At 38.9% G+C, this 13,833-nt stretch overlaps 1 protein-coding gene across 9 annotated transcripts in view; it reads left to right on the top strand.

Annotated features, from left to right (window-relative positions):
- The first annotated feature begins 325 nt into the window (after positions 1–325).
- The window catches only part of fhod1 (formin homology 2 domain containing 1), a 79,970-nt gene continuing 66,462 nt past the window's right edge, over positions 326–13,833 (top strand). For 5 of the 9 annotated variants that reach the window (XM_037534520.1, XM_037534517.1, XM_037534515.1 and 2 more), the window contains exons 1-3: positions 328–751; positions 4,595–4,701; positions 9,894–9,958. In XM_037534520.1, coding sequence (XP_037390417.1) covers positions 587–751; positions 4,595–4,701; positions 9,894–9,958 — 337 coding nt within the window. In that variant the 5' untranslated portion in view covers positions 328–586. Of the gene's footprint in view, positions 752–4,594; positions 4,702–9,893; positions 9,959–13,833 lie in introns of all 9 variants that reach the window. The other 4 variants (XM_037534514.1, XM_037534516.1, XM_037534513.1 and 1 more) reach the window with 2 other exon arrangements.

Here is a 13,833-nt window from a genome sequence, read left to right as displayed (position 1 = left end):
CGTCCCAACTTCATTGGAATTGGGGTTGTAAAAACTGACAAAACATTTGGAGGTTCACTGAAGGTACCTGCAGGATTGCAAGGCAAACAGGGATGGGAAAACATAAAAACTTAGACACATATAGGCTCTCTGATGGTACTGTACAGCTAACCAAGCTATTCATGTTTCTTGTTACAAAATATTTTGGATCTAATTTCTAAGTAGGAGGGGCACTTTTGAAAGCAGCGCCGCCGCTGGTTGGCGGTGAGAATTGCAGGCACTGAGCTCATTCTGCCTGTGTGTGCTCTCCGCCGCCAGAGCCGGTTTGACTCTGCTGCTTTAATGAGCGATGGGATAAATGGGCGGTGCTCTTCCCACTTTATAACTCTGTTCAGCGCGTCTGCTGAGCTTTTCCCCTGCCGGGCTTAACCCTCCACACAGCGCCGAGGTGCTCAGCAGTGCTCCGTACCGTTTCTGTTCGCCAGGTGGACGAAGGCGCTTTCCCTGCTTTAATGGCTCTCTAACACAGCGGACTGCGAACTGGTGACTTCTGTCGGGAAAAGATAGTTTCTTCTTCTGGCTCTCGGTCTACCGGCCGGACTGAGACATGGCTACGTTAACGTGTCGTGTCCAGTATCTTGAGGATACGGACCCGTTCGTGTGTACAAACTTCCCCGAGCCCAGGAGACCTCTTCAGTACGAGTTCAACGAAAACCTGCCTTTGAACGAGCAGATAGCCGGAGTTCATAAGCTGCTCCAGGCGCCTCTGAAGGTAAACCAGGACACTCTCGTTCATAAAAAGAGCCTCACCTACTGCTTAGTGCTGCGCGGTGTCGATAAAATATCGTATCAGCGAACGTCTCGCACTATCCGCTGGTATTTCACTGTGTTTTAGTAACACCAGCGAGCGCATGCTTCCTGAATAGTGCTACTCTATGCTAAAATAACGTTGTACAAACTTGGCATTGGGGCTCTTTAGGTGACGTGGTGATTTATTTTTAATAAGATGCGACAACAGATTAATGGAGGCCACGAGTTAAGTTTCTGGTGGCCACGAATTAATATATCGCGGCCACAAATGAATATGCTGCGATTAGTCCACAAGTTGTCAATGTATACATTGTGGCCCTCAGTATTAATTTGTGGAAACAAGAAATTTTAACTTGAGGCCTCAGTATATTAATTTGTGGCCTTAATGTATTTGCTCTTAGCCTCATTATATTAATGTGTAGCCACAACACATTAAATATATTCACTGTGTTACCTTAGGGGTGTATTGCTCTGTATTGCTTGTTTTCATCTGGCTTCTTACATAGCATTGCAAATGTTAACTGGACACATCAGCATGGAAGGTCTGGAAGAAACTTGAATAAAAAAAAAAAAATAAAAAAAACTTGTTGGCTACAGGATAATGGATGCTCCTCATTTTTAAAAACATATTTGATTTAATTAAAAAAATTTTTTCCTTATTTTTCTTATTGCTAAAAATATCATTGTAACTGATGATCAGCAACAGTGTGCATCAGTATCACGATAAACTATGATGGACAATATATCAGGCAGCACTGCTAAAAAGTTTGTAAGGACACCTTTTTTTGCATTTTGTTAGGCTTTTAAAGCCTGCTTGTAAGATTAGATTAAATTTATATATCTTTGGACTTGTATAACACATTTTGTGGGGGAGCAATACATTTAGTGTTTTCCTATGTTGTGACCCACTGTGTGGCTGTAATGGTAACAACTGGGTTGTACTGTATTTACGTGCTTTCTTGAAAACAACTAGGCTATAAACTAGTCTGTAAGTCTGCAAATCTGTGTATCTATCCTATTTTAGCAACAGAGCTTTGGTTCTTTGCACAGGTGGAGGCAGAAGGTGGGCAACTGCTGGGGTGTCTCATGTTATAATCTAAGCTACATGTTAATATGAGGATCAGATTTTATTGTGGAATTAAAAGCCTTTTACGGACCCTGTGCCCTTGTAACCACCTAACTGTGGTGATGATGGAGCCCATTAGGAAGTAGGTTTGAAGTTGGTGTCCTAAAGCCTACGCACCTTTACATAATAGTTACCAGCTGTTTAGATTGTTCTTGATTATTGGTTACTGATGTGCTGCCTCACTGACAGGCATGTATTAAGGCATTGTGGCAGGTTTGTTGAGGAGTAGGAAGTAGCTGACTGAACGGCTTGCTGGGAATTGCTTTATCATATTGAAAAGGATGGCAAACCTTGACTGATGCCAGTCAGTTCATGCAGGGCATTCCAAGCCACATTAGCTCATCCAAAATCCCTTTATATCAGATAAATAACCCGCATACGGAATTCATTTTGAGTATTCTTGTCTGTTCCTTTGCTGGCCTTGAGACTTGATGTTGGGTATGGTGTTGAAATCAGGGAGAAGCAAAAGTCACAAAGGGAACTGAAAGTTAAATATCCTACATACAACAGGTCCACCCCAAGTTACACAAGTGGAAGAAGACCACTGTAGTGGTCCTTGTGGTTCTGTATACACTGCTGTTGGAAGTTCTGTAAAAGTTTGTAAAGTTTTCAATTGTATATGTAGGGCTTATTTTGATATTATATTGAATATTATCTTTGATATCCCGATAGTTTATAAGAATAAGAAAAGCACACAGTGTTATGTTTTATTTATTTATTTATTTTAAATAGTACAGGATAGTGAAAAACAAATCTTTTGATAAACGTCTGTTTTCATATGAAATTGCTTAAAAATGCTAATCTGGTGAATTTTACCCAATCAGGCAACACCGAACAGGTTTGAACCATTGACTGAGCTAGCACTGAACTTGATAAACAAAAGTGTTTCCCCATTGGGCTGATATTAAATGGTGCTTGGAAGTACATGGCTTCATAAATGGTGAAATATGTCTTATTTGAATGGCTTTACAGTTTTCAAATATTTTAATTATTGAGTTTGCTTATTTTTATTTAATGTTTTGCAGCTTTGCTAATATGATGCAAGCGCTCTACAAATCTGCAATGTGTGTGTGCAGCAGTAGGCTAAATTGTCTTGATGCTTGCGGAAAGGGTGGGATCTGTAAGCAGAAGATAAGGCCACTGGAATGGCCTCTTCAATCAGCCCCCTTATTACAGCTGAGTGAGGAACGAGGCAGAGCCTCTGTTATACATGGGAAGCACACAGCTAGATAAGAGCTGAAGAGCCCTCTCCTTCTTCCCATTGACTGTTTTGACTGGATAATGATGGCTAGAAACAATTCTCATCATTCACGGTCAAGAGATGTTTCTGTTGGCATTTGTGGTATTGTTTGCAGAATGTACCAGGCGTTTTTAATGCGATGCTCTGAATAGCCTTCTTCTTCTTCTTCTTCTTCTTCTTCTTCTTCTTCTTCTTCTTCTTCTTCTTCTTCTAATTATTATTGTTGTTGTTATTATTATCTTTGGATTGGAATCAGAACAGAGTTCCAGGGACTTGATAAAGTCTCTCTCTCTTGCCAAAATTAACATTAACTGTAATGCCATGCGATACATTATGCAGGGCAGTTTGGTAATACAAAGCCGATAACACAGGATCAAGAGGTATATTAATCTCTGGAGGAAACCCTGCATGTGTATTATAGGAATGTTAGGGCTGCACAATACATTATGGCAATATTGGCCTTTGATATATTGCTGTCACAGAAGACAGCAGTATGCAAATAAGCTAGTGTTTTACTTGACCAATCACAGCTCCAGGTGGATGCTTCTCTGGGTGTTTTGATTTATGTAATCCATCATAAGCACATTATTTAAGTCAAAATAATGCACACCAATCTTCACCCAATACAATTCACTATTACCTTTTAATTGCTTTTTTGTAATGTTAGTTTAATTTGTTATAATTTGTTTTCATATGTCCATATATGGAAATTGGCCTGCATCAACGGAGATGTCCTACATATATCCACCTATTCAACCTATAGCAAAGTAGCCCTGCCCATTCACATTGAAGTTATAAGAAGTGGTTCAGCCTGGACTGATTTTGGAATAAAACACTATATAGGTCAGCCATTCAGAACAGAGAACATTTACATATAGCAAGCCAGCCTGTTTTAAGAGGGGTCAGAAACTGGCAACGATGGGATGATACCACTTTTTCTTTTGCGATACTTTGAACATTGGCCCAAATAGCAATACTGATTAAATATTTTTTCTTTAAAGATTATTGAGGTTTAAAATGAACTGTTTTTAATTGAAGCACTTCAATTCAGTTGAGTATCAAAGAGTAGATATCCTGTCAACTTCTCACTTTATTAACCCACAAGAAGAAATACTACATAGATGACATCACATCACAAAATGTGATGATGCAGTTTCAGGACTGATTTGTTACAGGATTGGATCAGATTTTTTTTTTCTTTTCACTTTAATATCTATGCCAACATTTTCTGCTGATATCGGCATGATACTGCATCAATACAGTAAAATAGGAATACAATCCCACACCTACATATTATCTCAGCAAAAGAAATAAAATGTAGGATATGGGCTGTTATACATCGCAAGGCATATGTCATGCAGTATGCATAATTGCAGTAGTATTTTGTATGTATCATGTATCTTTTCAGCATTGACTCTCTTCTCTTGTTCACTCCTCAGTTAGAAGAATGTGCACTGCAGGTTGCTCCTAATGGAAACTACCTGGATCTTGAGTCCTCACTCGCAGAGCAGAGGGATGAACTGGAGCAGTTCTATGAAGATCTCGCGTAAGGATTAATCCTTCACTTTCTCTCTCTGTCTCTCTCTCACTTTCTTTTGCTGTCTGGTTGTGTTGGACACATCTTATGTGTGACAAATGAAGACATAAACTCTGTAGAGATCCAGTCAAATCAAACACTCCCACTTCCTGTAGCATTCTAAACCATATTTAGGACATTAGTTTATTCTGATGATCCTGTTGGTGTGGTAGTTATGGAGCAGCTCCTGTGCTGTACTAACAATGTGTGGAGGACACTCTTGTCTGCTGTCCATGTTTTAAACCTGCTGTGAAACTGTTTAATCAAAAAAAAAGAAAAAAAAAGAATTGATATTCCTGCATATCACTCCAGGCATGTGATGGATCTGAACAGTGTTAGTAGGTTGCGTGGTGGTAATCTGATAAGAACCCCTATACTTTCATATTGAGAGAATGCATCAAACTTGTTGTGCCTTTAATGGTAGACCAGCCTCTTATCGCAAATTTTTCACTGAGGATTTTTCTTATCCATTTATTTAAAGTGCTCCCACATGCGATTTCTTTAAGGAATCTCTGTTCCTTTAGTTGCAGTGGGCAAGTGGAAAGCAGTGTGGTAATTGCGCTCTGATGTGAGCTGAAGTAGATGCTATAAACTTGTGATGTATCAACTGAACCAACTTAAATTAATTGTATTTTATCATAGTAGGCTATAATTTTTGCGGCTTAAACCCCCCCCCCCCCCCCCCCCCCAATTTTTGTATGCAAAATAGAGAACGGATTCTGTAATGAACGAGTACTCATTTAAACTCCTTGCGCCAGCCCAAATTAACACTCATTGAAGTTAAGAACATTTTTCCTTCCTATGTAAAGTTACCAGTTCAGAAATACAAGGTTTTATTACGACCATGATATTGTTCTTAAGCACAGACAGGAAAAGTACAGGCATTTATTTAACAGTAAGGAAGGGGCAGGACTTTTAAAAGGGTAGGTAATAGAGCTGAGATGGACGGAGTGGCTCATGATGACTATGGTGCTTCAGAAACACACCCAAACACTCTTGTGGACAAGGATGGAACCTTGATCTTTGCTCTGGGCAGAGAGAGTGAGTGGACCACATGAGTCACTCTTGCTGTAGGAACATGACAGCGCAGTGGCTGTTCTTTTTTTAAGACCTATCCTCGGAGAGAATTCTTATAAACACATGAGGCACTTGGTAATTTAGTTGTGGTGAGAGACGAGAGAAAGCACATGTTGTCTAACATTTTGTCTTTCTGTTTGATTCAATCAAGCTTAGTTACATTTAGAATAAAATTTGGATCTGCTCGCTGGACACAGAAGAGAGAGGTGCATTTGCATAACTGTTTAGAGTCAGTTTAAAGCCAGACAATGACCATTTGTCACTGTATTTAAAATCCTAGATCCAGGTGCTGAGAAAGTATTGAAACAGAGTACTTGTCTTTCTGTTAGCAGTCATCAGTAATGTACCCCTCTGTTGGATAGAGCTAATAAATATAAGTAAATCTAGGAAGTCAGTAAAAGAAATTTCAAAAGACAATTTCGATACAGTATTGGCAAATCTGAAAAAGAACAATTGAAATGTTATCCAAATTTGAAATTTAAAAATGTTGTCTGCTTTTCTAGGATCTCTTATTTGCCTTTTGTGGAAATGGCCAAAAAAAAAAAATGAAACAGTAACTTGTAGTTAATGCTTAGTTTTTTCACAAAATCAGAGACCACTCTTTGTTTGTTTACTTATTTTCAAGTCAGAAAGGCTGTTAAGTACAAGGTATGCAGTAGTTTCCCAAACTGAAGTTCTAAAAAGGCTAAATACAGAGCAAATGAGACTCCTAACAACTGTGTAAGACCTGGGAGACCACCAAAACTGTCCCCATGAAATAAACAGTACTTAAAGCCTTCGTCTTTGAGAGATGAAAGATGAAGGGAAATGGGCAAGAAAGGAAGTAAATAAAGAGGACAAAAAGCAAAGCAAAGAAAGATCTGCTGGTGTTCTCAGAACAATGGACTGACCACCCCAAAGTTCAGACCTCAGAATCATTAAATGGATTACTTGAATTATGAGATGCAGAAAATGACCAACCAACTTCTAAGACTAATTAAAAAAAAAAAAAAAAAAGAAACAAACAAACAAACAGATAAATAACACGAAAAGGTGGACACATTAAAAACTGAAAGTGATGTTACATTATGATGTTTTTGGCTTAAGTTGCTAAAAAATATGAACAAATTTTACTCAATGGCTGTTTTGACTGGAAATTAAATAAATGACAGGGGCTCCCTGACCTTTGCACAGCACTATATTTTACCTGTGCTTTTATGATATGTTGATGTATTTAAGTTTGAGGGGTGGAAAATTTAAGGCACTCAGTTTAATGTGGCAGTTTTTCTATTTTAGGCATTTTACATTTTTATATTATTTGTAGCTCAGTTCCATATTTTGCACAGGGAAATGCAAGTACTAATGTTATGTCCAAGTAGTTTAAAGACCACTTGGATGTAACATTTAACATGGGTAACTCTAAAATACAGTGTCAGGAACTACATCAGTGCATTTGAGATTACTTAAGAGCTCAACGAGGTTTAAGGTTTAAGTATGTGATGATTTAGGCAATCAGTTTATACGGTGCTAAGCTGGCAGCTATAAGCTTCCATTTCTTGTTAACTTCATTAGCTTCGTAGCTCCAGGACATTGAATTGAATCTTAACCTCAGAATCAAAACTTATATCAAACTTGAAAATGGATGTGTCCGTGCACCCCTACTGACTATTTCATTGCCTGTAGATTCTTTTGCTCTGTCTGGCTCCCACATACTTGTTGGTCTTGCTTTCTGTTGCTCAAACATCTTACACAGAAATCAGTTCATATCCCTCTGTCTCTCTTACTGGACTCTGTTTACATCATTCATACATTCACACCCTCACTCTCACACATGTTCTCTCGCTCTCTCGCTTTGTCTCACACAATGAGCTCAATTCTAGAAGCGAACATGAAGCGAATCTGATTTGAATGTATCTGGGCTGCTATGCATTCTCTCCCCAGCAACAAAGGCACTTTCTGTCCTGGCCTCATGCAGTTTCCTTCCCTAAGGGAGACAGTGAGTTTATATCATTCACACAAACCACTGAAATCCAAGGCTTTATTTTCTGCTGAGATAGTGAATGGCAAAGACCAGGCAGTCTTATTAAATAAGCAAACTCAGTAGCAGACCAAAAAAAAAAAAACCCTAAAGTGATGTAATCACTGATGAAGGCCTACAAGGAAAACTGTGATCAGAGGGGAAGAAAGACGCACTGTTACTGATGCAATCTAAGTGTTGTTAGTCTTGTTTTCTTTCGAGCAACGGTTTCCATGTCTGTGGATGTAATATTTGTTTGTTTTTGTAGTGAATCCTTTGCTTTTTTGCACTGAAACATACAGTATAGTGAATAATTAAGAGCAAATATTTGATTTTATAAGGGCTTAAGTGGGTAAGCCAAAGCAGAAGTGCAGCCGCATCTGGAACTTCGTCAGGTTCCACACTGCGTACAGGGGAGCCAGCAGGAAACACGTCATTTGAAATGGCACTTTGGAAAATACAAGACGGTAATTTTGCTGTGTGTGTGAGCACAAGCCACATACAACACCTTCAAGAAAACCCTTTCTGTAAAGTGCTTGGAGTTTAGCAGCTGACTCTCTTGGAGCATAGTTTCCATGCCTGTGCGCTGACTTTCCATACCATAATCCCTACTGAGTGCCAGGACTGTGTGTGTGGTGTAGTAATCACCTACATTCTGTATACTTTCGTCCATCTGCATTGAAGTGATGGTTTGGCAACAAATCAGATTTTACAGTCTACTTCTTAGCCCAAATTTAGTCAATCGGTTAAGACATATTTGGTGTCTGAAGTTTTAGCTTTTCACCAGAGCTGCAAAGCTAATGTAGCCAACCAGGATTGAAAGCTTATCCCCCACCTGTTACCATTGTGTGAACTGCATGCCTAAATCATCACACACTTGCCTTAAACAGATATGTGTCATGGCCTTGCAAGGGCCTTGGGTATGAATCTTTTAGAGGTTCTGACAGGAAAGGGTATGTTGGGTCACGTAACTAAAGTTCTATTAAAAATCTCTTTCATCATTCAAAATTATTTTTGATTATTCGACTCTTCATAGCCATTTGTATATCCACAAAAAGAAAACATGGTTTACTCATATTTTTTGCGAGTTTAGGTCAGAGTATTTGTCATGCTCATGAGAATAACCCATTGTGTCTGCATCATAACAGCTTGTGGTTTTTGTGCAAGACTTGAATCCTGCTTTCCTCTTTTTTTTCCCCTTTTCTTTTATGCCAAGCTGGGTCACATGAGGGTAAATGCCAACACCGCTAGCACATGATGTCCAGCATGTCCCATTTGATTGACAACAGCAACAGTCTATGAGTAGTGAAATTATTTATTTGGTCATCTATACATATTTGAGGACTATATGATCATCTAATATTTACATCTGCAGTGGATGATCCCAGTTCTTTGGGCCACTTTGAACCTTGTGGTCTGAGGCCTCCCAAGGCCTATGGCGGTCAGACTCTGGCCTGGTCAGTAATCTATCTTTGGCCTCAAGCTGCATCTAGTTGTTAAGTGATCTCAAATAGACTTGCTTATGTGGTTTCTGAGACAGTTCAGTGTACTATTATCTATATAAATGGACAAAAGTACAGTCAAAATTCAGGTTTTCCAGTTGGTTGAACTCTATTTAGCTATAAGCCATCCATTCTTATAAATAACTCTGATGTGGTTCCTGACACTGTTAGTCTGTTTGAGATCACTTAACAGCTTTTAAGGTTTAAGGCAAGTGTGTGATGATTTAGCCTTTGTTTACACTGTGCCAACCTGGCAGCTATTCCTTTGCTTGTTAGCTACATTAGCTTCATAGCTCCAATATAAAACTAAAAAACGTCAGACACCACGCATCTTGGCTAACCAACTTTCGCATAAAGGGAAAATTGTATAAATGAGATTTTTCTCTAAACTATCCCTTTAAATGGCTTTTACCCAGTGTGAGACTTTTATGGAGAATGATATGACCGCATTGCTGACATAAGTGCAATGAATGAACTCCATTCCAACCCCCCAAAATCTCAAAAGTATTTAGAAGCCACAGTACCCACAGATGACCGCATGCTTATTCTACTGACATGACTCTTTTTCTTTGCTTGTGTGTTTGCAGCATAGGCAAAAAGCCCATCTTGATCCTCCGTACCCAGCTGTCCGTGCGTGTCCACTCCATCCTAGGTAAGAATATCTTCTGTTCCTTCTCAACTCAGTTTGATGCCATCTGCTGAAAGAGGGGAAAGTTCTGGCTCAGATCCCAGTGTAGAACCTTTGGTAATGCTGATGTAGCAAAAGAATCATCCCTGTCTTTCCACTAGAGTTCAACTTTCCTACTTTCCAGGAGCTCCCAAGGGATTGTGGGGGGAAAAAGGGCCACAGTGCCAGCCATGTTAAAATCATTTTTATCCCTTTTTTGGTCATCTTTGACGTACAGCATTCCTACTTTACCCTCAAAATCCATCCCTAGTTCTGACCTCATCAGCTGGAGTTAGTGTATCATTGGCTGCTGTAGAGATCATAGTCAGCAGCAGAAGAGGAACTGTGGAATTACAGAAGGAATATGTAAATTGCGAAAATGCCTGTTTAATGAATTTGATTGATGTAAAAAGCATTGCTAATCACTTACTAGAACTGTCCATGTGCACAAATGGTTCTCAGCTGAGCTGACAGCTGGTCTAAATGAAGATGTTTTTCATAACAGAGTCTCTTTGTGCTGCATTGTGTTGATAAACTTCAGTATAAAGCAGTTTGCCATTTAAAGGGGAATTTAATAGATTTTTTGTAAAAAATCAACATAATTCAATTGTTGAGATGTAAAGTCATTCAAAGTGGTTTGATGCAAATGGTTCGTTGCATAGAAACTTACCACCTCAGACTTCCTTACAGTGGTGGTGGTGAGATAACCAGGCATCACAATGTCTACAGCACAAACAAAGAACCATTATGTGTCTGCTGAGTTTTTAATATGTAACGTTGGGTACTGTGTACCCCTAGAGCGTTTGTACATGTACCTCTTCATTATGAATATAGTTAAAAATGCTTTTAGGCCAAGGGCTTATCTTAAGATTGTGTCTGTGTTAAATGCTTCAGACATGAATGTAGCATTTTGCATTTAAACTACACTGAATGATTTTTTTACATATTTGTTGGTCTTATAAGTTAATCTTGTACCATCACTTTAAACAAGAGTTTTCAACTGATCGCTCTCTCAGTAAATCTCAAATGTGTTTGGTGCCTTGTTCAGGGACATGACCAGAACACAGGCCTTAGTATGTTCTTGGCTGCATCTGAGTGGTTCATCATAAATCTCTAACTGTTAAAGATATTAATAGTCAACCTTTTCCAGTTGTTGTGTGTTACATGGCTCAAACAGTACATCATTTGGAAGAGGTGACTAATGTTTGTGTGTATTCCTAAAGGACACTAGAGCATTTAGGTGTCTCCAGTATTTGTGTTTTCCTTATAGGTGTTTGCAGGACTTTTTTCTTGCATTAGATCACAAAATGTTAAGTGACACATACGCTGCATGTTCATCTTCACAGCTGCTCTCTAAATAGCACATTAGAGAGCTTGCAGCCTCCTGTTAAACGACACATTGGTTTTGACTTGGCTCTGACATTGTCAGACTCATTTGAGCAGGACTGTGAGGTCTCATTCAATTGCTTGACTGTACTTGTGTTAGAATCATTAGACCTATATCATTGTATGATATGGACAGAACAGGGCTGTTTAGGTTTTCTAAACATTTTGTACCTAAAGCTGCACCTACCTTAGTGCTCTGGAAATAAATACAATTTTAATCTTTAATAAAAATTGTAACAGTGACTTGGAGTGTTTGCAGGCTAATGAATACAAATGAATTAAGTAATATTAAAGTTTACCAAATCTTAATGTAAACACAATGAAACCTGAAAATGTCCAAAGAGCAAGAAAATTAGAATGTCATTAACGTGTTATGGGGGGCAATAACATGTTCTATGGTTCCAGTTAGGTGTAAACTAGCTAGCTTGTTGCTCAATGTGAGAGAGCCTAGCCTTTTATCCTATATACTGCACAGTTGGCTCCTGATATTTTCATTTGAACTATGACTGTCTAGTAGTGCCTAAAAATCGATATACTGTATTTTTCACCAAACAGTATATTTATCTTTTTGTTTCCCCCAATTTTCTCCCCAATTTAGTTTTTTCCAATTTCACCCTCTAGTAAGCACTCCCACAGTCACACACTACTACCAGCACCATGGAGGCTGAAGACTAGCACAGACTTCCTTGGCACGTCTGTGAATCCAGCCACCATTTACATATTTGCAGCACACTACCCAGCATTAACCAACACATCAAATTAAAGCTAAGGGTGTTGATCTCTGGTGCTGGCATTTAATATTTAGACAGGCTACCAAAGGTGGATGTTAAGTAATGCAACCAGCACCTACACAGACCTCTAACGGAACAGAAAAAAGTCTGAATGGAGTGTTTAATTTGGTTGCATTAAGAAACTGCAAAAAAAAGGACATGATGCACACTGAAAGTGATAGCTACTAGTATTGATCGGGTAAACAACTTGGACAATATAGACAATATATACACGTGTTTGCTCTAAAAAAAGTGTATATTTAATTGTTTATAGATATTTTGTTTATTTCAAATCAGGAGGGCCAGAGTTTCTTGGCAGAAAGCTTACCATAGAACTTTGTGTTTGGATTTGTTGAACACATGGAAATGACGCTGCTTTAGTAAAAGCTTTTCCCCAGCCTAATGGACTTATTTGTTAGCAAAAAGAGCAGGTGCATAGAGTGTGCATGTGTCATAGGACATGTTCCTTAGCAGGATAGACCAGTTCAACTGTTTTGTGTATTAAGAGGTAAACCCCACACACATTCCAGGTCAGGGAAATGGAGCACCTGTCTGTCAAATAAGTGCTAGTCTGTCAGGCAAGTGTAATTGAGCTATCTCAGGTTTACCTTCCTTTTTTTTCAACGCCTAATTGATTTTATCTTGTTTATTGCTAAAACAAAAACAATTACAACCCTGATATCTCAAGTTTAAATGACATTGTTTTTCTTTTTTACATTTGAAAAATCCTTTGAAAACTGAATCACCAACTGATATGTCCACATGTCTGTATCTTGTTGTTATGGTTTTTCAGTTAACCCATCACTGGCCCAGTTTTTGTGATTTAGTATTGTTTGTATGTGCTGATATTTGCTATGTGCTGTTTACTACATTGCCCACAGGGTCACATAGCCTAGGCCATGGATCAGCAACCCAAAGAAGAGCCATTTTGTAAAGTTTCACCAAAAATCAAACCATCTTGGGAGCCACATATTATATTCATTTTACTGAAGTAACATTTCACCATGTTGGCTATAAATATGTCTCAATATGTGCTAATGTCCTAGTATGGGCTTAAAATATAATATAAATGAAAATGCAGACTTGTGTTGCTCTGCTTTAAGCTTTAGCTCAGCTATAGCCACTTTTCTGGCGTCTCTGGCAGGAATCTTTTCCTCAAAAGTAGACCAGTAAAATGTTTCTTGTAAAATGTCTCTGAACTGCACCCTCTTCTTCACCTCTTTTCTACACTGTCCATTGCTCTGGATGGTTGACCCAAGATATTTGAAGTCATCCACCTTTACGACCCCTACTCCTGCCTCCCTCTCATTCACACACATGTATTCCGCCTTATCTCTACTGACCTTCATTCCTCTCCTCTCCAGTGCAAACCTTCACCTCTCCAGATTCTCTTCCACCTGCTCTCTAATCTCACCACAGATTACAATGTCATCTGTGTCATCTGCAAACATCATGTTCCATGGAGCCTCCTGCCTGACCTCATCTGTCAACCTTTCCATCGCCATTGCAAACAAGGGGCTCAAATCTGATCCCTGATGTAACCCTACCTTCACCTTGAAACCATTTGTCACTCCTACTGCTCACCTCACCACTGTCTCACTATCCTCATACATGTCCTGCACCACCCTAACATACTTTTCAGCTACACCTGACTTCTTCATACAGTACCATAGTTCCTCTTTTAGCACCATATCATATGCCTTC

The sequence above is a fragment of the Pygocentrus nattereri genome, chromosome 25 (genome assembly GCF_015220715.1).
Source record: "Pygocentrus nattereri isolate fPygNat1 chromosome 25, fPygNat1.pri, whole genome shotgun sequence".
NCBI lineage: Eukaryota > Metazoa > Chordata > Actinopteri > Characiformes > Serrasalmidae > Pygocentrus > Pygocentrus nattereri.
Note: the sequence above shows the minus strand (reverse complement) of the source record. Positions and strands in the feature narration are given on the sequence as shown.